The 24808-nt window shown below is 43.0% G+C and overlaps 1 protein-coding gene across 1 annotated transcript in view; it reads left to right on the top strand.

Moving 5' to 3' along the window:
* NFATC3 (nuclear factor of activated T cells 3) overlaps positions 1-24808 on the top strand; it is a 200332-nt gene that overhangs the window by 69587 nt on the left and 105937 nt on the right. Inside the window, exon 4 of the mRNA XM_075188817.1 lies at positions 12283-12482. Within this exon, the coding sequence (XP_075044918.1) occupies positions 12283-12482 (200 nt within the window). The remainder of the gene's footprint in view (positions 1-12282; positions 12483-24808) is intronic.

The raw sequence follows: 24808 nt of genomic DNA, 5'->3' as shown, positions 1-24808 counted from the left end.
CAGGGCCTTTAGTTCAGCTTCTTGTGCTGACATGTGACTCGGTAGAGTCTGTTGAATCGCTATTTCTGTATAAGGGACAGGATCTATGTAATAGCGTGAACCATCTACAAAAATAGTGATGTCTGCATCTGGTAATGGTTTATCTTTAATTTCAGATAAATCCAGAGTTTCTTGTTTCATTAGTTCTATACAATAATGTTCAGAAAATGTTCAGAAAAATTGTTTGCATTTTTTTTTCCTGTTCAAGCTGGGATGGAATTCCCCCAAATCCCTAGGGGAACCCCAATATATACAGGTACTGCTCCCATCTTTTGAAACTTGCTGCAGTAAGGCAGCAGGATTCAACATTGTGCACTGCTTAAGTGTAACACTAAAGGGAGTTAGCAGTGCTACTTCATAAGGATAGGCTTCACTAAGGAGCATGTGGAATCCAAGGAAAAGGTTCTTGGATTCTGAGTTCCACAAGGTTCACACTCATTAGATGGGGTGTACAGTACAGCGTTTAAGACAGGTGTGGTTACTTTAATTTTTCTGGACAGAAACAGTTAGCTTTAATACACTTCAATAAGCCACATCATCAGTTCTATTAGTATATATAATAATAATAATAATAAGGATTAGTAACAGTCCTTGAAGTACAACATATATAAGACCTGATGCCAATCCTCCTATACCCCTGACCAAATCGGCCAGGTACAGCCATGAAAACTATCCTTCTAGATAAGAATCTTCAGTGTGTTACTTTGAAAAATTTATTTCACGTTTTTGTTTTTTTTTGGTAAGTGTTCATCAATTATTTTCTCTGGATCATTTGTGTCATTAGTTAAAAAAGGTGCAACCCTGGGCTTCAATTTGAATATTTAGGGTCAGTCAATACCTTCCAGACTAAGCTGTCAGGTAGTCCAATATTAACCTATTGTCTTTGTGTAAATGTAATGTGTTGGGCCACAATACTCAAATACATTTCTGTATTGGGTATAAACCCCTACAGTCATGGGTTTTCTTTATTTGGTTGGGTTAAACTTTCATATTAGAATTTTCCTAATTATGTATAATGATCTCTACATTACTATTGGCATGAGTCTGGTTCTTCCAGACCTAGCTTTCCTTTCTAGACTAGTACACATCTACAGTAAAGGAAAATAACGTGCAATCAATATTCCTCCTGCTAATATCAATGAACACCATTCTGGTGTCCCTTGGACCTTTCAAATAACTTGTAAAATACATTTTGCTCAGACTCCCCTTGTTTGAAGATCTTCACATATATCCGTGAACATGAGAGGCTCTGGGGCCTCTTGTGTTTCCTTTTTGTCTTTTTACTATGGATTTCTTAGGGAAGGATAAAAGGAAAGGGAGGAAGAAAATACACAGTGCGCTCGGCAAGTGTTGTCACTTATTTCACAATAGAAGGGATTGTCCATTGTGCTGTATATCTTAATATTTAGTAAATCTGGCCGGTAACAAATGTTTTGTTTGTGCTTGGTTTAAAATTTCTGTTACTGCATGTGGCACCATTAGAGTTACTATGTGTCCTAGCACAATATCTATACCCTTTTCAAGCACTAAAGCAGCTGCAACTTATTGCTTTTACGCAGGTGGATGCTGCTGGTAGTACTGGGTCTAATTGTGCAAGTGACCTTAGCTTGTGACCATGTATTTGTGTACCCCTTGTACATGTGCACTGACTTCATGACAAAATAATGTGAAAGGCTTACTTCAGCTTAAAATTGGTTAAACATGTGGTTCTGCTCAGAGGAGAGTGTAAATGGCTTGCTATCATCCAGAAATGTTAATGCAGGAGCACAGATAATAGCTCATAAAACTTTTTAATTTCTGTACAAATATTGAATTCCCATCCATGCATTACCATACCCACGATGCAAAGAATTATTTACAGTATATGACGATTCTAGCACAGTAAATAAGGGCAGTGAATGTCTTTACAACACTGATTGACTCAAAACTGTAATGAGGATAAAAATAAAAACCTTTTGTTATCTGCCATAATTTGACATTACATTACATTGCATTACTTTCTTTCAAACCATCTAATATAAAATTTGGTTAAAAAAAACCCTAAAAGAAACGAACAAGCCAAAAAAAACCCACATATATATTTCATATTCAACTGTTAGTTCATTTCTCTTTTTCTCTTTAAAAACATACCTTCTGACCTTCTACGACATACAGAAAAGCCACCTAGTTCATGCATTTGCTATGCGAATAGCCCATAAACTCTAATATCTCTTTCCAAAACAAGGTAATCATTACTCAGCAGAGTCTACGTTATTTAAATCCTGCATTCAAAATTCTGTTCATTGGAAGTTGGATAAATTCAATCTGGATTGGGTCTTTGCAGCTGAAGACCTTCTGTGAAGAAAAAACAAAAACTTTTGCATTTAGATTAACACTTATTCACTAGGAATTACTGTAACTGTAACATGCTTGTACACCGTTATCTGGTAACCAGTAAACATTTTTGTGCAGTGAACAGCTGCTAATAAGACGCTATGCGTTCCATGCCATTAAAATGATTTCCTCAAAGGGGCAGTCCCCAATACGACAAACAGTATGTCAAAGCCACTCCTTTTGCATCATCACCTAGTACAGCCCCCTTGAATGACTCCATTGAAATCCAGGAAGAAACAATCATTCGTCACCAACAGCCCCTGGAAAACTTTCTAAGCATTCAGCCATTTTAAAAGCAACACTGCTTCTCTCATAAATCTGAGTACTCTCGTTAGACACCACACATTGTGTCTGCAAATTACTCAACATTTTCTCAACAAAATCTCCCATCACCAAATATTCACACATATTTCCAGATTCTGTTAATTTTGCAAGTTGAAAGTACAAATATATTCACTTAAGTCTCGCTCACAGACGACATTTTATCTCGTAACATTTCTTTAAAGGCATAACATACCCTCCGGATTTCTGAGAACTTTTATTGGCACCATTTTCACACAGATAAAAATAGCTTGTAATATCTGCATCTAAAAAGAATTGTGGGAGTGAGTGCCACTCCCACAATTCTCAACTTTATTAAAGAGAGCTATTTTTCTTAACTTCAGAAACAAAATTTTGTTCAAATACAGAAACGGCTTGTTGAACCTCAGCCAGTTTTCTTCTGACACGATATACAGTCCAATTTCCACTCCTCTGGTGCGCACCACCACATCTCCCTGTATAGACTCTCCTTGGCCGCTGGCGAGACCCGATACGCGGGTTGCCTAACTGGCCTATGCTCACCAGTGTCCACTTTGTGCATCACCAAGGAAGTCTGACCGGGCTCTCTACTGAACTGAGTCGCAAAGGGCCACAGCACTGCATCAAGCTGATCCCTCTTACAAGAACTCAACTGCTCATACAGTCTTTTGGGGTTGGCTGTTAGCCTGGCGCTCTGTCAGGGTGGCCTCACTGCCACATACTGATCCGTCAACTGGGCCGCTTTTTCCAGGGTTGCTGGGCTACAGTCCAGTACCCACCTCCTTCACCTCCGATGCGCACTGGCGTTGAAATTGCTCTCTGCAAATTAAGTCCACTAATTCTTCCCAGGACTTGGCGTCGGATCCATTAATCCATCTTATTGCCAACTGCCACAACTGGTTGGCAAATTCCTCATGGCTGATATGGGTGCTTTCAGGCAAGTCCCAAAACTTATGCAGGTAGGTCTCCGGGGTAATAACATGGCGCTTAAGGAGTGCTCTTTTTGCCATATCATAGTCCGCATAGTTCTCCGGGGCCACTCCGCGTAAAGCTTCCACTGCACGACCTTGTAGAGTGGGAACCAAATATTTTACCCACTCCTGTTTGGGCAAGTCATGGAGGCTACAAGACATTTCAAACACCTGCAAATGTCCATCAATATCCAACAGTGTCCTCAAACTTAGTAAAGTGAAGAGATCCCAATCTGGGCGCAGCAGATGACTGTCCACGGACTGCTGCAGGAGGTGGTGTCCACCGACTGCCCCACAACTTGATGATGAGCAACCACTCTACCTCAGTTGTTTTCTCTCCCAGGGACCCCAGCTGCTGCATTAGTAGAGAACAGTTACCCTTATCACGTTGTTAAACTTGCATCACTGGCCCACTCTGTGGGAGGGGACTGTTGCTGGAAACAGGTGCTGTGTTCTAGATTTTACTGTAGGTACTTCTAGGTGTGAAGATAACGTCTCCTCCAGGTAACTCTCAGCTTTCTCATCTGCTGATCCATACTGCACATCCCAGGCTCTTAGCGCCTTTTTTTTTTTATTTCGCTCCTTGTTGCTGTGTAAGGAATTTCCAACTTCTTTGCTTGGCACAGTATCTCAAGGCCCGCCTTTGACATTTTACTGTACTTCGACATCCTGTGCATTTTCCTGGCTGCAGTTATTCCTCTCCTGAATAACTTGGCTCTCCTGACTGGTGCAAAAAAAGCTGCCCGGGGTTTTCCCGCCGCTTGCCACCAGAAATCTGTGACAGGATGGACCACCTATTCCACCCTGTCTTTTGCGGGGAACCAGCTGGGCTTACTTTGCCACCAATCCCTTTCATTAACCCAAATGTGCTGTATAACCGTAGTACAAGGGGCTTACAAATGCTGCCACCACGGGACACCTTTCCGGCATCCAGTACCGGGTACCTTCTGGGTAACACTCACTGCTAGGGTACCCCCTTGCTGTGGTACCTGGGCTGGTACCTCTGACCGCTTACTATGGATCAGGGTTGCTGTGGATGGATCCCCCCCATGGCCTATCACACTGGCCAGAGCTGCTGGGTAGCGGGTAAAGTGGTGGTGCTGGGAAGCTGGGTCCAAACCCCAGACAGCCGGAAATGGATTAGATTTTGAGTCTAATCTGTAGCATGGAAGAAGTTGTCAAGCAGGTCTTTAGTTACACAGGTAATGGATCCCTGTTGTGTATTAAAGTGTTTGTCACTGACATTGAATAGGCTTGCTTAGCATTTCCTGCTATCTGCAAAACAGACTCCCTCCCCACATGTGCCTAATTGGAGATTTCCTCTTGCAAAGTTATAAAACCCCAAAGACGACCTTTCCATACAAAACACATCCCAATGTAACACGATAAGTGCATTTGCCTGGAGCACTAATTGAAATACCTTTTCTTCAATAAATGATTTCTACTTGATCCAGTCACATCCACCCTTTCTATTTTTATATTTTTATACTTTCCTTTTTTTGTTTATGTGATTTTCAATATTTTGCTTGTTCCATTATAATTAATCGAACAACACAGAACTCCATCACTCATTTCTGTTTCTTATATCACGCCATATGCATTCAAGATTCTACCCTATATTTATTGCATCATGGTATACAATGAATTCAATATTCTCTTTAGCAGCACAAGTTAAATTGCAGCACAGATAATTTTGTTGGTGTTACTGAAGCAGAAATTAAATAGTGACTTAGAGCCGGGGGAAGGACAGGGAGGAAAAGCGGAAAAGAGAAAGGCGTAGAAGGGGCTTATTCTTTTTTGTCTTAAAGCAGAGAATAAGACTTGTGAAGTTTGAGAGGCATGTGTAAGGTTTGAGGACCATATAAGGAAAAATATCAACTTGTACATAAAGTAGTATGTGGATCACTCTTCTATAAAAACACAACCCCTTGCATGTTATTTTTATGTTTGTTATATATTAAATTAACAGTTTATAATTCAGACATCCGAGACCTCATATTTTCTCTAATGTATAAATTATTATATTGGATCAGTTTCCTATATAAAACTAAGGGTGGGCACCGGCCACTTTTAGTGTTTTGGGTTTTGGGTTCTGATTAGCTTGAGGTTTTGGGTTCTGATTTAGGGTTTTGGGTTCTGATTTATTTTTAAAACCGCTAAAATTCTTATTTTTGGTTTATTTCCACTCTTACGCTATTATTAACCTCAATAACATTCAATAACAATCATTTCCACTAATTTCCAGTCTATTCTGAACACCTCACACCTCACAATATTGTTCTTAGTCCAAAACGTTGCACCGAGGTAGCTTTCTGGACTGCGTAGGGGAGTGGGCCCGGTACCCAATTTGGTACCGGGGCCACAATACCTCCGCCTTCAAATAGTCTCAATTGCACTGCACAGCTGCCTGCTCCTACATCCTCTGCAGCATATACAGGGTGTAGTTCGAGCGTGTCCATACCTCTTGTTTTTGACGATGACAGGTCATTGTCATGAATTTTGGATTTGCCCCCAACACTGAATGTAGTTTAATATCAGATACACATCTATCTGGACTGCGTAGTGGAGTGGCCCCGGTAGCCAATTTGGTACCGGGGCCTCAATATATCACCCTCAACTGGTCTGAATTCCATTGCACAGATGCCGGACACCGGATGGACGTCTAAAACCAACATAGCTGTTAAGGCCGCAGTCCCTCTTTTTTGGCACTACAAAAACAAAGAACGTAGTAATAGAAATGGCAGTTCCTCTTTTTTGGAACTACAAAAACAAAGAACGTAGTAATAGAAATGGCAGTTCCTCTTTTTTGGAACTACAAAAACAAAGAATGTAGTAATAAAAATGGCAGTTACTATTTTTTGAACTTACCAAGAATTATATCATTTCGTTTATTCAGAAATGATGAGTCTCTCTATTAGAGTGTAATGCCCCTTAAAACGCCTTTAAATAAAATAGTACGTATTCTAGGAGACCCTGTTTATATATTTAACTTGGTTCTGCAAAAATATGCATGATGATCACTGGACAGAGATCTGTAATAGAGCAGCGATTAAAGTGGCCTGATTAAAGGACATGTAAGATCTTAAAGCACTCACAATTATATAGCGACTGTATTCTCATTAAAGACGCTGCCTAACGTGTATAAAAGTAGGCACTTATATAGCGCTTGCTTCACTGGGTGATGTGAGCAAGCGGAGTGTATTAATATGGAGAGACCCTATCTAAACATTAATATGATAGAACAAATTGCAGCGCTGTATACGCTGTGTGTAGGTAAGGTAGGGATGTCAAATACCATGACACTCTGTTTAGCCTAATCCCTGACAATGTAATATCACGGAAAGCCTATTTGCTTATCAAGGGCAATGCCTAGCTTCTGCTAAATCAGACAGAGTATGCAGCGCACGTCTAACACCAACATAGCTGTGCCGGTGACATGGCCTGCAGGAATATCTCTGATGGAGATTGAACTAGGACCCAAAGAGCACATAATGCCAAAAAAAAGTTGCAAGATGGAATTGTCCTTGGGCCCTCCCACCCACCCTGATGTTGTTGAAATAGGACATGCACACTTTAACAAACCAATCATTTCAGCGACAGGGCCTACCAAACTACTGTGGCTGAAATGATTGGTTTGTTTGGGCCCCCACACAAAAAAAGCTATTCATCTCTCCCTGTACAAACTAAACTGGCTCTGCTGAGGCAAGATGATCATCCTCATACTCTCATTCCTGGCCCCCTTTAGTGTGTACTTCCTCATCCTCACACATTATCAATTCGTCCCCGCTGGACTCCACAACCACAGGTCCCTCTGTATTATCTGAAGGGCAGTGCTGTACTTGATTGAGGAATTGATAATTCATTTTTATGAACATCATTTTTTCAACGTTCTGAGGAAGCAACCTCTTTCGCCGCTCACTGACCAGGTTCCCCGCTGCACTAAAAACTCTTTCAGAGTACACACTGGAGGGGGGACAACTCAGATAAAATAGAGCCAGTTTGTACAGGGGCTTCCAAACTGCCTTTTTTTCCTGCCAGTAACAATATGGACCGTCTGACATGTCTATTTGGATGGTGCCAGCAAAATTATCATCCACCATTTTTTCTATTGTGACAGCATTCAATGCAGCGACAGTAGACATGTCTGCAATGGTTGGCAGGTCCTTAAGTCCGGACCAGATGTTCTCAGCATCCCTGCCAGCGGCTCTTTTAGGAAAACTGAGCTTTTTTCCTCGCTGCCACAGTCGTGGAAGAAAATGAAGGTGGAGCTGTTGGCATGTCGCGGTCCTCTTCAGAGGACAATTTCCTGACCAGCAGGTCTTTGCACCTCTGTAGACTTGTGTCCGCCGGAAACAGAGACACAACATACGCTTTAAACCGAGGATCGAGCACGTTGGCCAGAATGTATTCCTCTGACTTTAAAAGAGTGACCACCCTCGGATCCTGGCAAAGCGTACGAAGGGCTTCATCCACAAGAGCTACATGCTTGGTGGAATCACAATGGTTTACAGCTCCTCCCTCACTTTCTCCAGCTGCTTTTGCAACAGCCTGATCAGGGGAATCGCCTGACTCAAGCTGGCAGTGTCGGAACTGACTTCTCGTGTGGCAAGTTCAAACGGCTGGAGAACCTTGCACAACACGGAAATCAGTCTCCAGTGCGCTTGACTCAGGCGCATCACCACTCCTTTTCCTATGTCGTAGGTGGCTGTATAGGCTTGAATAGCCTTTTGCTGCTCCTCCATCCTCTGCAGCATATAGAGGGTGGAGTTCCAGCACGTCACAACCTCTTGTTTGAGGTGATGGCAGGGCAGGTTCAGACTTTTTTGATGTTGCTCGAGTCTGCGGTACGCACTGGCAGAATGCCGAAAGTGTCCAGCAATTTTGCGGGCCACCGCAAGCATCTCCTGCACACCCCTGTCACTCTTCAGGTAATGCTGCACCACCAAATTAACGGTGTGGGCAAAACATGGGACATGCTGGAAATTGCCCATATGTAATGCCCGCACATTGTTACTGGCGTTGTCTGACACCACAAATCCCCAGGACAGTCTAAGTGGGGTAAGCCACTGGGAGATGATTTCCCTCAGTTTTTCTAAGAGGTTGTCAGCGTTGTGCCTCTTATTAAAGCCTGTAATACACAATGTTGCCTGCCTTGGCACGAGCAGCCGTTGTGGAGATGCTGCTACTGATGCAGCTGCTGCTGCTGCGGAAGGCGTTGCATCTACCCTTTGGGCTGTCACAGTCATATAGTCCTTCATTTGCCCTGAACCACATGTCCGTGGTTAAGTGGACAGTGGGTACAACCGCATTTTTCAGAGCACTGAGGACACTTGTTCGTACTTCTCTGTACATCTTTGGTATCGCCTGCCTAGTGAAGTGGAATCTCAACGGGATTTGGTACCGGGGACACAATCAACCGTCTAAATCCCACTCCAGTGATGACGGACACCGGACGCACGTCTAACACCAACATAGCAGTTACTGCCGCAGTTATCCGCTTTGCTATAGGGTGACTACTGTCGTACTTTGTGCTCAGGGCAAACGACTGTTGGACGGTCAACTGTTTGGTGAAAGACGTAGCGGTCTTACGACTTCCCCTCTGGGAAGATGACCGACTATCAGCGGCAGTAGTAGGCGTACCGCTGCAGGATTCCTCGGATGAATCCCGGATTGAAGAGGACTCAGTCTGGCTGGTGACATGGCCTGCACGACTAAATCTGATGGAGATCGTGGAGGAAGTTGAGGAGGAGGGTGTTGGTGGTGTATATCCAACAGGACCAAGGGATTTGGGTGTCCCTGGACTGCTGACGGTCCTAGCCCCAGTTTCTGAACTAATCACTGAACTATGAAGTTTATTCAGGTGACGTATAAGGGAGGATGTCCCTAGGTGACCAAGATCCTTACCCCTGCTTATTTGAGCTTTACATAAGCTACATATGGCCATACATTTGTTATCCGGATTGGGATAAGAATAACTCCAGACCGAAGAGGTGCATTTCTTGGTCTTCTGACCAGGCATGACGATGGGCTTTTTCATCCCATGGACATCAACTTCCCCAGCCCCCCCCCTTCCCATCCGGTGCCTCATTTAAAATAACCACATCAGCATCCTCCTCGTCAAGTTCCTCCACAACGCCAGCTACATCAATAGCCTCCTTGACACCTTGATTATCCAAATCTGGATCTACACTGTGGGTGATCCTTCCAGCATATGCAGAGGGTGTGCTGCAAATGGTGGATGGAGTCACCTCTTCCCGTACAGTGATGGGAAGGTCAGGCTTCACAACCACCAACACCCTTGGACTCGCCTTGGGGATTTGTGATGTCATCTGTTTAGAAGGCAGAGTTGTTTGCTGTGTTGTTGCTGACAGCATAACTCTTTTTTAAATTTTTTGGAAGGGGGGGAGGAGGAGGGCTTAGATCCTTGGGTGAAGCTGAGCCACTAGTCCTGAACACGGGCCAGGGCCTAAGCCGTTCCTTGCCACTCCGTGTCGTAAATGGCATATTGGCAAGTTTACGTTTCTCCTCAGATGATTTGAATTTTCTTGTTTTACTAATTGTAGTGAACTTTGGGTTTTTGGATTTTACATGCCCTCTACTAGGAGATTGGGCATCGCCCTTGCCAGACGACGTTGATGGCATTTCATCGTCTATGTCATGACCAGCTTCAGCATTAGGAGGAAGTGGGTCTTGATCTTTCCCTACTTTATCCTCCAAATTTTTGTACTCCATTATATGCAGCACAAGAGAGCGTACCCCTAAACCACACACACACTCCCCAAAGCCTTTACAAATTATCTGCGGCACAGGAAAGTACCACTGGACTGGAGTTATACAGCAGTACCTAATATTTTTAAACTAATTTTTTAATATTTTTTTCAATTATTTTTTTATAATTTTTTTTTATATTTTATTTATTTTTTGATAACTTTGAAATAACAATGCCCGTAGCAGAACAGAGCACAGGACACAGGCAGCACCACTGGACTCAGCAGGACAGAGCACAGGACACAGCACCACTGGGCTCAGCAGGACAGAGCACTGGACAAAGCAGCAAAGCTACACTAATACTTAAAACTAGGACAGGAGCTCCCTAAGTGCAACCTCTTTCACGAGTGATCGCAGCCAGAGTGAAGATGGAGGCCCCTAGCGCTGAATTTATGACATCCGAGTCTCGCGAGATCCGAAGCGAGACTTGGATGTCATAGCCTCGGTTTGGCTCCGTTTGGCGCCCGGAAGTTCCCGAACAGTGCTCGGATCCCGTCGGATCCGCACTGTTCGGGTGGGCTCGGATTTCGGAAATCCGAACCCACTCATCTCTATATAAAACCCCTCAGAACATATAATATTTGAATATGGATGCAAGCTTTGAGTTCTCCAAATGTGCAAGGAATATGGTTCATCAGTCACGTTATAGATGTTGCTGGTAAATCACCATAGTCACATACATCTGGATATATAGATATCACCTGGCACAAAGATAAAGTATTGTCCAAATCTCGTATAAAAAAAACTTTTTAAAAATTATTTTTTTTCACTGAGCTTAGCTTTGTGAACACCTACACTAGTGTGAAGGATTAGTGTCCTTTTATACCTTCCAGGGTTTTTTTGGGGGTTTTTTTTCTCCCACGTCTAATCAGCTGATTAGGGAGTCAAGCCTTTGTAAATGCTGTTATGGAGTACTTCAAAGAAAATTAAATTAATGATGCATCTAATTTTTTTTTTTTTGTGTGACCCATTTACCTTCTGAACAGTGTTAAACACCTAGATGTAAACTCTGTTTTCTGGCTCTGAGAGTAAGTACTTTATTGCTGTTTTGATATATTTGAATCAAAGGGAAGGATACACAAGACACCATCATTGGTTTCTAATAGATACAAATGACACCATAAAATGGCAGCCACACATGGCAGTAACTTCCTGCTAGGTCTCCACTGTCTATGGCAGACGGAGGAACCATTGGTGAGACAAGGAGCCATAGTGTATTTTTCTGTGTTCAGGTTCATTATACACTGTCCAATGTGTACACAATTGTTGAATTTCACATTTGTAATAGATAATCTCTATTGTCATCAGGATTATTTGAGAAGTTAGAAATGCTCTGCATTTAGTATTGCTCTACAGTTTAATATTGTTTTGTGGGAGTCCTAATAGTAGCTCGTACATCAAATTGAGGTGCATCATTTAGTGCTGAGGACATTGGAGACATATATAAAAAAAAACTTTTGGCTACAGAACTGTCTGCAACCCTTACAAAATTACATCTGTTACTGAAAGGAGAATTTGTAGGCAATTCCCTGGGGTTTCAGTAATTGCGTTACAATAACTGTTGTAAGAACTCCAGTGTATTTTTATGATTTTGACCATTATTTCCTATTTAATACTTGAAACTTTAAAATGCATTTAATCCAATTTTTTGCCAAATAAAACTCTTGTCTCCTTTAAAAAAACAAAACAAAACAAAAAAGCACATTGTTTTGTTACTATGTGAGACTTAGAAATAAGTTATTCATGGAGAAGCCAGGACAAAATTGTCATTAAGTTGCAAACTATCTTCAGCCCTGTAGGGTTAATTCTGTGTTCTGTTTTGTTCTCACAGCTAATAGGCTACACTGAGAAGCCTATTAATCTGCAGATGTTTATTGGGACAGCTGATGACCGGTACCTGAGGCCTCATGCCTTTTACCAGGTGCACCGAATCACTGGGAAAACTGTGGCCACTGCTAGCCAAGAGATTATTATAACCAGCACCAAAGTCCTGGAAATCCCTCTTCTGCCAGAAAACAGCATGTGTGCCAGGTTTGTGTGGTCATAATTGTTAGTTAATATGATGAAACTTCTGAAAATGATTTCTAGTCCTTCCCATAGTAACTGCATTGTCTGCATCTAACTACAGATTACTGGTTCATATGGTACTATGCAGGATTATAGTATTAAGTGTAAAATCAGGCGTTCAAAATGCGTTCTTAAAGCTTGGTTAATGCACTTTGATTTTGGTAGTCCAAAAACGAATGGCCCTGTACACACTTTTGACAACCATTCACGAACATTAATGCTTGGTAAAATATAATGGATTTTAATGGAAGCACTAATTAAGAACACAGTATGCTATACTGTAGAGTGGCTTCCAGATCATGCTTTGAATGCTCTGTTAAAAGTGAGCCCTCAAACAGTGCTCCGCAACTAATGTGCCACGAGACATTGGTAAATGTGCCGCCGTCTGTCGGACCAAAAAAAAAATAAATAAATATCACGTGATAGTCCGGAGGGCGGTGCCCTCCTCTCTTCTCCATTTGCAATGAATGGCAGGTGCGACACCCAACATTCATTGCAAACGTTGCTGTGAGGAGCACACGAAGAGAAGCCAGCCATGACGGAAGAGAACTTGAAGAAAAGACAGAAGAGAAGAATGAAGGCAATAGAAAGGTAAATCAGTGAAGGGGAGCATCAAGGGATGCAGCAACCAATAAAAGGGAGAAAAACGGCATGATGGGCACAGTGTGGTGATGAAAGGGGCACGGTGTACTGAAAAGTTATTAGCTGCGATGTTAAATTTATCACATAAATTACATTTGTTGTTTTTTTTTGTGTATGCACTTTGTAATTACTGTGGTTTTTTTTTCTTCTATATTTCTTCTTTTGGTGTGCCGTGGAATTCTGGGAAGGGCTTAGGTTTGCCGACAGTGAGAAAAGGTTGAGGAGCACTGCCTGTAAAAAAAGAAATAAATTTAACTAGTATTATGTAGAAACCTGTGATAATTTAGAACACATTACATTTACCAATAAAATACATCAAGTTATTTGTTCCAGAAATGCTTTATTTTTATTTTTTTCTGAACTTTTCACTATTCTCATTTGCTTAGCAGCATTTCTAGTAGATCTGTTGGCTAGAAGAATTCAGTGTTTTTGGAATTATATAAATAGTTTGTGTTTTCATATTTAACACACATTCATATTCAACTCATTTTCTCACTAAGGTATTTTATCTCCAAGATATGCTCTACCTTTTCCGTATGTAAGTTGGTTCATGCATTCTGTGAAACTCCTGTGCCCACCGTGTGTGTTTTTGTCCATAGAGATCAATATGTTTTGTGAACTAGCTGCCTATCAACTTGTTAGTCATGTAGTTTGGGTCTAAACTGTTACTTTAATGATTCAGTAAAAATACCTGTCTGCAAAGAGTGTTGTGCTATTTTGACAAATACTGGACCAATTACATCCTATTAGAAGGTTTATTGAGGCTGTGTCCAGTTCAATTGATGGGTACAACAATATTTTCTAAATCCAGGAGGTCAAAGTTAGTCCAAGAGAAGAGATAACGAACAGTTGGCAGCTTGGACCCTAGGTACTCGTTTGCACTGTTGGGATTCCAGCCTAGTGGTTATATATAATATATTCAGAATTCTTTTGACAAAATAAATGAAGAAACAATAGCACAATTTAGTTAGCTATGCATGCTCAAGTATTTAATCTTGGGCTTAATCTCTCTAAATTGAGTTTGTTTGGAGGAATAAGTTGTAGCTGCACCTGTTAATGCTAAATTGTTATTTGTCTTTATTAACCTTGTATCCTGCAAATGAACCAACCACATCTATCACGCTTACTATTGTGGGGGCAGATTTACCTGGATTCGACACCCGCCAATGTCTTAAGCCTGTGACCCCTTTTTATTCAGCTCCCCAATACTTGTCAAAAAAGGTGTTTGGCAGTGTTATGAGCGGTCATATACAAACAGGAGCAATAGTTTCCAATGCAGCCATCAAACTTTATTGTACTGATGGACAAGAGAACAAGAGGGACTTATTATACCACAGATTTAAATTTATGGGAAATAACACTCCTCATTGGATAATACCTGGCCATATCCATTGCAAAATCCTATTTCTCTTTCATCCAGTCTGGGGGACACTGCTTACCATGGGTTGTGTAGGGGAGTACGGGAGTTGGCACCTAGCTTGTTAATCTTTAGCACTGCTGACAGACCCCTCCCCTCTGCAAACCCCCGCCTCTTCCTCCTCAGTGTTTTCTAGGTGCCCATAGGAGTTGGGCATGTTTTAGTCCTGCTAGTGTTTTTTTTTTTCATTTAACTTTTATTTAATTCCTTTTTGACATAGGAAGTTCTTCTTTGGTGGCAGACCTGGGAGTGTGTTCCATTACAGAGAGCATACTCCCAGAACAGCAGCGCAGGCACTGCTCTGTCAGATGAGAGCCAGAGGCTCTCACTGGCAGAGTAAATTGGGTGCCTGAATACAGAGTGACAGGCGGTCTCTCCGGACCGCTGTCACTCTTGGGGCCTCCCCGATAACCGGCGCTGCCACTGCAGGCATGGCGTGCTGGTTATCGGAAAAGAAACAAAATGCCGGCGGCCATCTTGGATTCCGCTGAGGAGAAGAAAACAGAATGGGGCCATACCAAGATCCCCCCTCATACATAGGAGGGGGCATCGGGGTGCAAACCGCTGCGGAGACCTCAATTGAGGTCTCCACGACTCTGCCGTACACCATCTGGTTTTTTTTTCCTAATGGTGTTTATTTTTTTAAAAAAAAACCCCCAGAGAGACAGCATTATCAGAGGGGGGGGGGGGGGGAGCTAAGACATAGAGCTCCCCTGCTCTCCAGGAAATATTGAACTAGCCCGGCCTTCTGGCGCCAAAGAAAAGCCCGGGAAAGGACACCGATCAGAGGGAGCAGGCACCAGTCACTACTGTTGGACTTCTCCCCTGTTTGGCCTGTGGCTAAGTATCTGATCTATTTAAACACATATTACTGTATTTGCTGACTGCAAAGTGGGCTAGTAGGGGTTATGTGTAGTCCTCCTACTTGCCAATATATTATTTTGTTCAACAAATCTGACATAAGTTGTACTTGTAATTTGTTAATTACTTGTTTTTTTTTTTTTCCACTGTCCTCTCTGTTCTCTCTGTCTCTCTCTCAGCTAAATTAACTATTTAAGGCTGTGTGTTTGGTGTGCCTTCCTTTATAAAATGACAGATAAAGGAAAGGGCCCTAAAGTAAAGTATTTCACATGTTCAAAATGTAATGCAAAATTACCTAGTGGGCAGAAGGACCCGTTGGCACTATGTTCTGTCTGCGATGCAGGGGGTCCCCCTACGCAATCCCAGCTTTAAACAGCCCCACTGACGGAGGAACCGGCCTGGGTGGCCTCCCTGACAGTCGGTTTCCTCTTTAGCACAGATGGTGTCACAGTCCAATCAGTTGATGTCTACTGTGGCAGCCGCAGTGGCTAATAGTGCTAGTACGCCTTTGAGCCTCCCTACTGTCACATGTTCTATTGAAGCGTCTATGCCCGGACCTTCCTCATTGCTTACAGACCAGGCCCCTGTTCCCACAGAACCGGCATGGTCTGCAGCATTTATAAAGGGTTTGGATAAACTAAACCAGTTACTTGAATCCCCAAACATCCCGCCTGCTAAAAGGAAGAGGCCTAGGTCCACTAATACCCTTATGGTCCTTTCAGACCCGGAGGGGGTTTCAGAGGAGGAGGGAGAAGTATATTCTGATCCTGACCAGGTGCAACCTTTGGAACAGGAAGAAGACCCTAAAAGCCATTTTATTAATGATTTGGTTTTAGCGGTGAGAGAGGCGTTGTGTCACGGGCACTAGGAGTTGCTTACCCGAGTTTCACCAGATGGAACTCTGCTAGAGAGGCGGGGTTATGGCACGCACCTCAAAGCAGGCAGGTGAATGATTGGAGCGACACAACAGCAGGAGAGTAGAGATAGTCTGAGGAAGTCAGCGACTTGCAGCTATGGTTAGAGGAAAGTCAGCGACTTGGAGCAGTAAACTGGAGGCTGAAGATAATGTAGACACGAGGAGTGGACGTGGATAGGTGATGGTAGGTAGAGGAGGAGTCAGTGGTCTGCGTACAGCAAGTTGTACCACTGCAGTGATGGGAAGAATAATACTGGTGCAGGTAGGAAGCAGGGTAGTCGGTGGTCTGCGTTCAGCAAGTTGTACCACCGCTATGGTGAGGAGTCTGGTCCAGGTGTAGGTAGGTAATAGGAGAGTCACTGGTCTGCGTATAGCAAGTTGTACCACCGCTGTGATAGGAGGACTTGTCCAGGTGCGGGTAGGTAGCAGGGAAGTCAGTGGTCTGCGTGCAGCAAGTTGTACCACTGCTTTGAGAAGGAATGAGGACTTGTCCAGGTGCAGGAGAGTGAAGTTGAAAGACAAACTGTGGCTGTATGGAAACAGCGCGAGTAGAGCAATGTCTTGTGAGGCAGAGATGGAAGGCACAATGAATAGTCTGTATGGAGTAGATGCCTTGCAGGGAGGAGAAGCCGGTCACAGCAGATATGCACAATAACGCTAAGTAGTAGCGTGAGGAGATATCGTAGCTTGAGTGAAAGCTTGTCCTAAATGAAGCAACGCAGTAACAGTCTATATGGGTACTTGTACCCTGTGCAGCAAACAACAATGGATACAACTGGTATGCGAGCAATAGGCAATAGTCAATAGTCAGTAGAGCATACCCAGTTGTGTAGATCCGGAATCAGCTGAGAAGTGAAGCGTTGTAGCGGTATGGGAACCGCCGCTGAGTTGAGCAGGGAGCAGCGTGGAAGCTGAAGCACGAGTAGAGCTGGAAGAAGTTTGGAAACTGTACACACGAGTAGAGCTGGAAGCAGTTTGGAAACTGCACACAGGAGTAGAGCTGGAAGCAGTTTGGAAACTGCACACAGGAGTAGAGCTGGAAGCAGTTTGGAAACTGCACACACCTATAGAAGTTCACTGGGAGTGAGACTTCAAGATCAGGCCACTACCTAAGGCTGCAGGTGCCTTAAGTAGGGAGGGGTGATTGATCCATCAATCACATTAGTGGTCAGGTGTAGTTGTTAAAGGGACCTGCGCATGCCCAGTGCGACAGGATGGCGGACGGCCGCGGTTCCACACAGGTGTGAGCGGGAAATATGGAGAACCACGTACCAGAGTGGAGGCACTCACACTCCGGTGAGTGACACGTTGGACCTCCCAGAACCGGAGGATCCTACTCCTAGAGACAGAAGTCTCTTTAAGAAGGCCAAAAGGAAGGCTATCCATTTTCCCCCTACTGTAGATCTCGGAGATATTGCAGAGGGAGCCTGGAAACAACCTGATAAAACGTTCTCTTCCCAGAAAGTTCCCTTCCCTGTATCCATTACAGGAGGAAGATGTGGCCCGCTGGGAGAGTATTCCTAAGGTAGATATTCCAGTAGCCCATTTGACAAGACACACTTCACTATCAGTCCCAGGTTCAGCAACTCTGTAGGATGTCAATGATCGCAGGGTGGAATCCCAGCTAAAATCTATATTTGTAGCTGCGGGTTCTTCCTTTTAGACACATTTGCTTCAGCTTGGGTTGCTAGAGCCATGGAAACATGGGCAGACCAACTGGCAGAGGCCTTACAGGACTCGGATTTACTTCCCCAGGCTTTGCATCTGAAAGAGGCATCGGGGGTACCTTTTATGAGGCGGCTCAGAACACAGCGTCTGTGTCCTCCTCTATTCAGGCTGCATCCATTTCAGCAAGAAGAACATTATGGCTGAAATCCTGGGAAGGAGACTCGGAATCAAAAAAGTCAGTTGAATCCATTCCTTTTTCAGCAGCAGGTCTGTTCGGGCCGGAATTGGATAATATTATTTCCCAGGCAACGGGGCAAAAGCACTTCTTTGCCGGTTTTCTCAGGTAGGGGCAGGACTCCTCGGGTCAGCTCCTTTCGTCAGCCCTTTACAGAGAACTCCTGGCCTAGAGGACAGTCATTTAGAGGTAGACAACCAAATGCTCGAGGCTACTCTGTCAGGGGTAGATAACATAGTAACATAGTTGATGAGGTTGAAAAAAGACACCAGTCCATCAAGTTCAACCTATTTTGGATCTCCTGCGATCCTGCACTTATATTTGAAATTAATCCAGAGTAAGCAACCGCCAATCTGTTTCAATTTTGAAAATCCCCCCAGACTCAATATTGCAATCCAATTTTTACCCTATATCCACTACTATCCTTTATTTTAAATTAACGGTCGTATCCCTGGATACACCTTTCCGCTAAAAATTTGTCTAACCCTTTCTTAAACGTATCTATTGAATCTGCCATCACAACCTTGCCTGGCAATGAATTCCATATATTGACTGCCCTTACTGTAAAGAACCCCTTCCTTTGCTGGTTGTGAAATTTCCTCTCCTCTAACCTTAGGGGATGACCACGTGTCCTGTGTATGGTCCTTGGGGTAAAAAGTTCCCATGAAAGCTCTCCGTATTGACCCCTAATGTATTTGTACATAGTAATCATATCTCCCCTTAGACGCCTCTTTTCTAAAGTAAACATGCCTAAACTGGCTAACCTTTCCTCATAACTTAATGACTCCATACCCTTTATCAATTTTGTCGCCCTTCTCTGAACCCTTTCTAGTTCCAAATTATCTTTTTTATAGAGTGGTGCCCAGAACTGTACTGCATATTCAAGATGAGGTCTTACCAACGATTTATACAGTGGCAAAATTACACTGTCTTCCCTTGCATCTATGCCCCTTTTTATGCATGCCAATACTTTGTTTGCCCTTGCAGCTGCTGCTTGACATTGAGCACTATTGCTAAGTCTACTGTCTACGAGCACTCCCAAATCCTTTTCCATTATAGATTCTCCTAAATTAATTCCATTTAATTTATAGATTGCGTTTTTGTTTTTGATCCCTGAATGCATAACCTTACATTTATCTGTGTTAAACCTCATATTCAATTTGGCCGCCCAATCCTCCAGTTTTTTAAGTCCCTCTGTAGAGAAGCTACATCTTGCTCTGATTTTATTACCTTAGAGTTTAGTGTCATCTGCAAAAATAGAAACTTTACTCTCTAAACCACCACCAAGGTCATTAATAAATATATTAAAAAGGAGTGGTCCCAGCACGGAACCTTGAGGTACTCCACTTAAGACTTTTGACCAATTAGAAAATGTTCAGTTTATCACAACTCTCTGTTCCCTATTCTCTAACCAGTTTTCGATCCAAGTACAAATTTTGATTTCTAGACCCAGTTCCCTTATTTTGTAAACCAACCTCTTGTGTGGCACTGTATCAAAGGCCTTTCCAAAATCTAAGTAGACCACATCTACTGTCCTGCCCTGGTCTAAGTTCCAACTAACTTCCTCGTAGAAACTAATTAGATTGGTTTGACATGACCTATCCCTCACAAATCCATGTTGATTCCCACTAATAATTTTATTGCGTACCAAGTAATCCTGAATACTGTCCCTTAAAATACCTTCCAGTAGTTTCCCCACTATTGATGTCAGGCTTACAGGTCTATAATTCTCTGGTTGTGATCTCGTCCCCTTTTTAAACAACGGCACCACATCTGCTATTCGCCAATCCCTTGGTACTGAGCCTGATGAGATTGAATCTCTGAAAATTAAGAATAGCGGTCTAGCTATTTCCGAGTTTAACTCCATAAGGACCCTTGGGTGTATGCCATCTGGACCTGGAGCTTTATTTATCTTAATATTCTTCAGTCGCCTTTGGACTTCTTCCTCTGACAACCAAGTATTAATTAATGGCATGGTTTCATTTCCATTTTTATGTATTACTCCTGCCATTTGTTCCTCTCTGGTAAATACTGAAGAAAAGAACGTGTTTAATATCTCTGCTTTTTCCTTAGTATCATTTATCAATTCACCCATCTCACTTCTTAGGGATCCTATATTATCTTTTTTAATCCTTTTGCCATTTATATACTTAAAAAACTTTTTGGGGTTTGTCTTACTTTCTTTTGCAACGTGCCTTTCATTTTCTAATTTAGCCAATCTAATTTCCTTTTTGCATGTTTTATTACATTCCTTGTACCTACGAAAGGACTCCTCAGACCCTTCTGACTTCCTCCTTTGCATTTCTTCCCTTACCTTTTTATTTAGCCACATTGGTTTAGACTTAATTCTTTTACATTTATTTCCCATAGGAATGAACTAATACGTGTATGTTTCCAACAACATTTTAAAGACAGCCCACATTTCTTCCGTATTTTTTCCTTCAAAAGCTTTGTCCCAGTCTATGCTCTTTATAGACTCCTTTAGCATATTAAAATTTGCCTTTTTAAAGTTTAAAGTCCTAGTTGATCCCTTATACCGTTGCTTCTGGAAACTAATTTCAAATGAGACCATATTATGATCACTGTTTCCCAAGTGCTCCTTTACTTGAATATTTGATATTACGTCTACATTGTTTGTTATTACTAGGTCCAGTATAGTCCGGTTCCTAGTTGGTTCCTCTACTAATTGGGACATGTAATGGTCTTTTAGCGTGCTCAGAAACCTATTTCCCCTAGCTGTACCGCAGGTCTCAGTACTCCAATCAATGTCCGGATAATTAAAATTTGACCTAGTTGTGTAGTCTTTTCAATTTGCTGTAGAAGTTGGGCTTCCTCAATCGTACTAATATCTGGCGGTTTATAGCATATCCCTATCAGAAACTTCTCTGAACTTTTTCCTCCGCTGGATATTTCCACCCACAATGCCTCTATATTATCACCAATTATCTCGTATATAACTTCCTGAATACTTGGTTTTAATTCTGGCTTAATATAAAGACATACTCCTCCTCCCCTTGTACTTACTCTATCCCTCCTGAATAGAGAATAGCCTTCCTAAGAGAGAATAGCCTTCTCTTTGTTTGCGGCTAGGCGCCAGGCCTCTAGGACACAGGAGAAGCCTGCGTCCTGACGACCACTCTACTCTGCCAGAGGTGGCTCCGGGGGGGGGGAGGGGGAGACGTCTGTCTCTGTTTGGGAACAGTAGGCAGCGTCATCCCAAGGCACTTGGATTCGGGGTATTATAGCAAAGGAATACATGATAGACCTGCTGGGTCAGGTACCACATTGTTTCTTTGTAACACCGCTACCCCGAGAGCGATCAAGAAGTCAGGCAATACAGGTTTGTGTCGTCTCTCTTCTTTCACAAAGAGTCATCTGCAGCCTAAGATTCACAGTGGGGTCCTCCCATTACCAGAGAGGTTGGGGTGCGGTAATCTTGCATCTCTGGCTCCAGGGACCTTGGTCGGTTCAGGAATCAGCCTTACCAATAAATGGGTTAGAGTTGTAGGCAATGCTTTTAGCCCTTCGGGGGGCCCAGTCCCTCCTTTAGGGCCACCCTGTCAGAATTCAGTCTGACAATGCCACATGTCAACAGTCAGGGAGGAACCAGGAGTGCAGCCGCGATGAAAATTGCAGCTCAGATTTTTTGTTGGACAGAACAGTATGTTCCCGCAATTTCGGCAGTATTTATTCCAAGAATAAGGAATTGGGAGGCCGACTACCTAAGTCGAAATCAAATGATGCCGGGGGCCTGGTCACTCCATCCGGAAGTGTTTCAGTCTCTAGTTCAGAGGTGGGGTCTTCCGGATATAGATCTCAGGGCCTCCAGACACAACAAGAAGGTTCACAGGTTTTGCGCAAGGGCAAGAGATCCCTTAGCGGTGGAAGTGGACGTAATGACGTCATGGGAGCTCAGGTTGGGATACCTGTTTCCTCTGATTCCCATGCTTCCTCGCGTGCTAATAGCTCCCTCATGGCCACGTCGTGTGTGGTACGCAGACATAATCTCTATGGCGATAGGATAGGGATTTCGTCTTCCGTCACGAGTCTACCTCCTTCTTCAGGGTCCCTTCCGTCACCAGAATTTACCTCAGCTCAGTTTAACGGCATGGCTGTTGAAGCCAGCCTCTGAAGGGCTAGGGGTTTTTCCTCCAGCATAGTTAACACTATGATGCAAGCTCGAAAACCAGTTTTGGCTCGCATCTATCAGCGGATTTGGAGAGCCTATATCAGATGGTGTGAAAATAGGTCATATCACACGTCTTCTTTCCGTCTCCCTCGCTTATTGGCCTTTCTTCAGCATGGGCTGGAAGCAGGTCTTCGTTTAGGTTCCCTAAGGGTTCAGGTATCGGCACTGTCAGTCTTTTTTTCATCGGAAATTAGCGGATTTGCCAGATATCAAGACTTTTCTTCAGGGAGTCTTACATATTCAACCTCCCTATGTTCCACCTACAGCACCATGGGATCTTAACCTGGTACTGGACATGCTTAAAGGGCCTCCCTTTGAACCTTTACCTGAAGCAGATTTTAGGTGTTTGACCTGGAAGGTTGTTTTTCTTTTGACAATTGCATCGGCACGGAGGGTATCTGAATTGGGAGCTCTGTCTTGCCGGGAACCATATCTGATTTTTCATGAGGACAGAGCGGTTTTGAGAACACTTCCCTCTTTTGCTCCAAAAGTGGTGTCCTCCTTTCATTTGAACCAGGAAATTGTAGTTCCAGTTTTTTCATCTACTGCTCACTCTGATCGGCAGTCTATGAAAAAGTTAGATGTGGTCAGGGCTATCCATATTTATGTCAAAAGAACATCTCAAATAAGACGAACCGATTCTGTTTGTCCTATATGATTCGAACAAAAGAGGCTGGCCAGCCTCTAAACAGTCCATTGCAAGATGGATTACGGCAACTATTAGGCAGGCTTACATGACAGCTGACCTGCCTGTGCCTGAGAGACTTACGGCCCATTCCACCAGATCGATAGGGGCGTCATGGGCAGCAAGAAATGGGGCTTCTGCTGACCAGCTATGCAGGGCAGCCACCTGGTCTTCTGTCCACACATTTACCAAATTCTATCAAAATAATCTATTCGCATCCGCAGATGCAGATTTCGCTCGTAGTGCTCTACGAGCAGGGTTTTCAGAGCGGTTCCACCCTTAGGGGGCTGCTTTAGAACGTCCCCATGGTAAGCAGTGTCCCCCAGACTGAATGAAAGAGAAAAGAGGATATACTTACGTTAAATCCGTTTCTCTGATTCTGTCTGGGGGACACTGCGATCCCTCCTTTCTGCCTTTCCTCTGTGTGCTCTTGGTTGATTGACCTATCTCCTTGGGGCTTTTTGAATTAACTGAGGAGGAAGAGGAAGAGCCGGGGGTTTGGGGAGGGGAGGGGTCTGTCAGCAGTGCTAAAGATTAGCTAGGTGCCAACTCCCGTGCTCCCCTACACAACCCATGGTAAGCAGTGTCCCCCAGACGGAATCAGAGAAACGGATTTAAAGTAAGTATATAAATCCTCTTTTTGAGGGTTATAACAGAGAAACAAATAGGGTGGTGGTCTGACGGGGTGGGTTTCTCATTATACCAGAGACTTCTAACCCATTCAGTAAAACAAGATAAAGTGTGTGTGTGTGACTACTGTTGTGTGTAGCAGAGGGAATATTTTGTTTGTTGCCCATTCATTCTGTTGACCAAGGTATGAGTGTTCATCAACCCTTGGATTGAAATGCCCCACAATAAGTTCTATTTGATCCGTGATTAGACCAGTAACCATGTCTGCAATTTATTGCAGCAATATGTTCCCATCTCCAGGGGGACGGTAGATCAGAAGGACTCTGAAACCCCAAACCTGTAGAACTCCAGGCAACAATACAATCAAATTACCAAGTTATTTATAATGAGTAGTCCCTAAGTTTAAATGTATGTTTTTTTTTTTTTGTTTTTTTTTTATTTTAAAGCAAATTGCCACTCCATCTCCCCTGTGGGCATGTCTTGAGCCAAATTATTTGCCGGGAATGCAGCTTCCAAAATAGGGGTTGCGTTTTAGTCTAGTCAGGTCTCCGTAATCTATTATTGCTCTGATAATTTTGAATCCAATGTTTGGGTCCCTTTATAAATACTTATCCCTATAATCGTTACTTCTTTTTCTGACATAATCCATATGAGTTTATAAGAAAGGAAGGAGAAAAAAAACTGAGTGCATTGAACAGTTCAAGTGAACACGAGAAACACCAGACGTGAAATGAGTCGATCTCCAATGAGCCTGCATGGATATTGGGCTGCTCCTGATTGGCTGCTTGTCCATTAAGCAGACTATTTCACTGGAGATTAATTCTTTGCAATAAAATGGGCAAAAAAATGTTGTGGTTTGTTTTTTTTACATTGAAATGGGAGGGTGTTTGAACTAAAAGCACATACTTTGAACTAAAGTATTGTGTGGTTCTTATGTTGACATTAGTCCGCCTTTCAAAAAGGCAAAATGCAAAATTCTAAGTTCTCATAATAACATCTGCACTTAAACAATAATGCACTCTTTTTTTTTTTTTTTTTTTTTGCCTT

This window comes from Mixophyes fleayi, chromosome 10 (genome assembly GCF_038048845.1).
Source record: "Mixophyes fleayi isolate aMixFle1 chromosome 10, aMixFle1.hap1, whole genome shotgun sequence".
NCBI lineage: Eukaryota > Metazoa > Chordata > Amphibia > Anura > Limnodynastidae > Mixophyes > Mixophyes fleayi.
The sequence above is the reverse complement of the archived record's forward strand: the minus strand, read 5'-3'. Positions and strand labels throughout refer to the sequence as shown.